Genomic DNA, 1,538 nt, shown 5'->3' with positions numbered 1-1,538 from the left:
TGCACATTTGGGTGCATTATGCAAATATTTCCACATAGTGGGGTAGATATGTGGGGGCGTGTTAGAATGAGCCGTTTTAGGGGGGCGTGGCAGAGTCTTAACTTTGATAAAGAATATCTCTTTGGTTTTGAGACTTTAGTCTTTGCAACTTCAGGGATCTTATCTATGTACAATCAGCTTGTAACACTCCAAAGAGAAAGGAAAACTTGAAATCGCATCATATGACCCCTTTAATAACTTTATTAAACATTGTGCACACATGCTGTCTGAGAGAGGTGCTTTCTGTATGCACGCTTCGGCTGTATGCATTGAGTTCTTCACAGCATATTGCGCTTAATAACTCTCTTTAACATCAAGCACACCCCACTCTTTATTTTCTCATTCATGCATGTATCTTTGTCACATTAAGTCAGGTGTATATAACTTTTAAGTAGTACTACACGGATATATTTGTGTACTGCAAAATAAATGGTATAGCAAAATCTGTAACCGTGTGTTATGGTACACGTATTCATATTGAAAATTTTCGGTACGGGTCTTTCGGTTCGGTACGCATGTGTATTCCTCCTTAACCACTGCAATGGCTGGTGCAGGCACACTATTAAGACAGCGTCGCTGGATGACATATGTCTTCTCCATCAGAGGTTCAGCTCTCTCTGCACCACTCATGCCTTCCTCTGAGTAGATGTTAAGGAGATCACTTTTGATGCCATCTAATGATGCCTCAGTTTCGCCAGGAGGTAATTCTACAGGACTCCATCTTACACAGCCATACTGATCTACAGGGCCTCTTGTCATACCTCTGCCTGCATCTGGTACCTCACTTTGTGGCCTTCTCTCTCTGCGTCGTCTCACAAGAGTATTGTTCCTGTTTTTATATTCCACCCTAGTTTTTATTTGCTGCAGAAGAGAATAACAACCATCTCCAAGGATGTCTCCATTTTTTGCAACATCAGCAAAACATTCCGGATGGCTCCTTACAATGCTTCGAACAATATTGTGACAAATTGCTCTGGTTGGGTTAGGTTCATGTTCCACGATCTGATCAACCACTGCCTTCACCATATCTTTTCTATTGCCTGGTGATGGTCTTGTTTTATTTGCTACTGCCTTTTGAATTGTTGCTGGCATCCTATCCCAGTTGACCTGGAAGTCTGCATGCCATGGTCTGCCAAGCTGCAAGGAGGGAGACAAAACGTTGTCTTGAGTGCATGGGGAGCTGACAGGTACAGTGCAAGGAGTGTTCAAGGAGCTGGGGACGAGGGTTGGAGAGGTGACAGGAACCAGTTCCAGTTGAACTACTGCAAGTCCTACAAATACGAGAACAGATTATTACATGAAGAGAGAAAGAAAGATGCCCATTTGCCCAAACAAGTAAAATGCCATGTCAGGCAAGCAAATCTAAATTAAATGCATTGTTTTTTTCCACGCAGCTGATGATGGAAATGGCTAAAGAATCTCTGTGGAGAGTTGCACATGCACAGTGCAATCAGGCACTCACAAACGCTGCAGGGATGGGAACTGAAACTGGGTAACAT

At 43.0% G+C, this 1,538-nt stretch overlaps 1 protein-coding gene across 1 annotated transcript in view; it reads right to left on the bottom strand.

Moving 5' to 3' along the window:
- Positions 1-1,538, bottom strand: part of LOC107715619 (uncharacterized) — a gene marked incomplete at its 3' end in the record, with an annotated part of 2,834 nt that extends 1,296 nt beyond the window's left edge. Inside the window, exons 1-2 of the mRNA XM_016521774.1 lie at positions 1,502-1,538; positions 534-1,301 (exon numbers count right to left, since the gene is read on the bottom strand). Of these exons, the coding sequence (XP_016377260.1) occupies positions 534-1,301; positions 1,502-1,538 (805 nt within the window). The remainder of the gene's footprint in view (positions 1-533; positions 1,302-1,501) is intronic.

Source organism: Sinocyclocheilus rhinocerous, unplaced genomic scaffold (genome assembly GCF_001515625.1).
Source record: "Sinocyclocheilus rhinocerous isolate Xijiao unplaced genomic scaffold, SAMN03320098_v1.1 scaffold5714, whole genome shotgun sequence".
NCBI classification, from domain to species: Eukaryota; Metazoa; Chordata; class Actinopteri; order Cypriniformes; family Cyprinidae; genus Sinocyclocheilus; species Sinocyclocheilus rhinocerous.
Note: the sequence above shows the minus strand (reverse complement) of the source record. Positions and strands in the feature narration are given on the sequence as shown.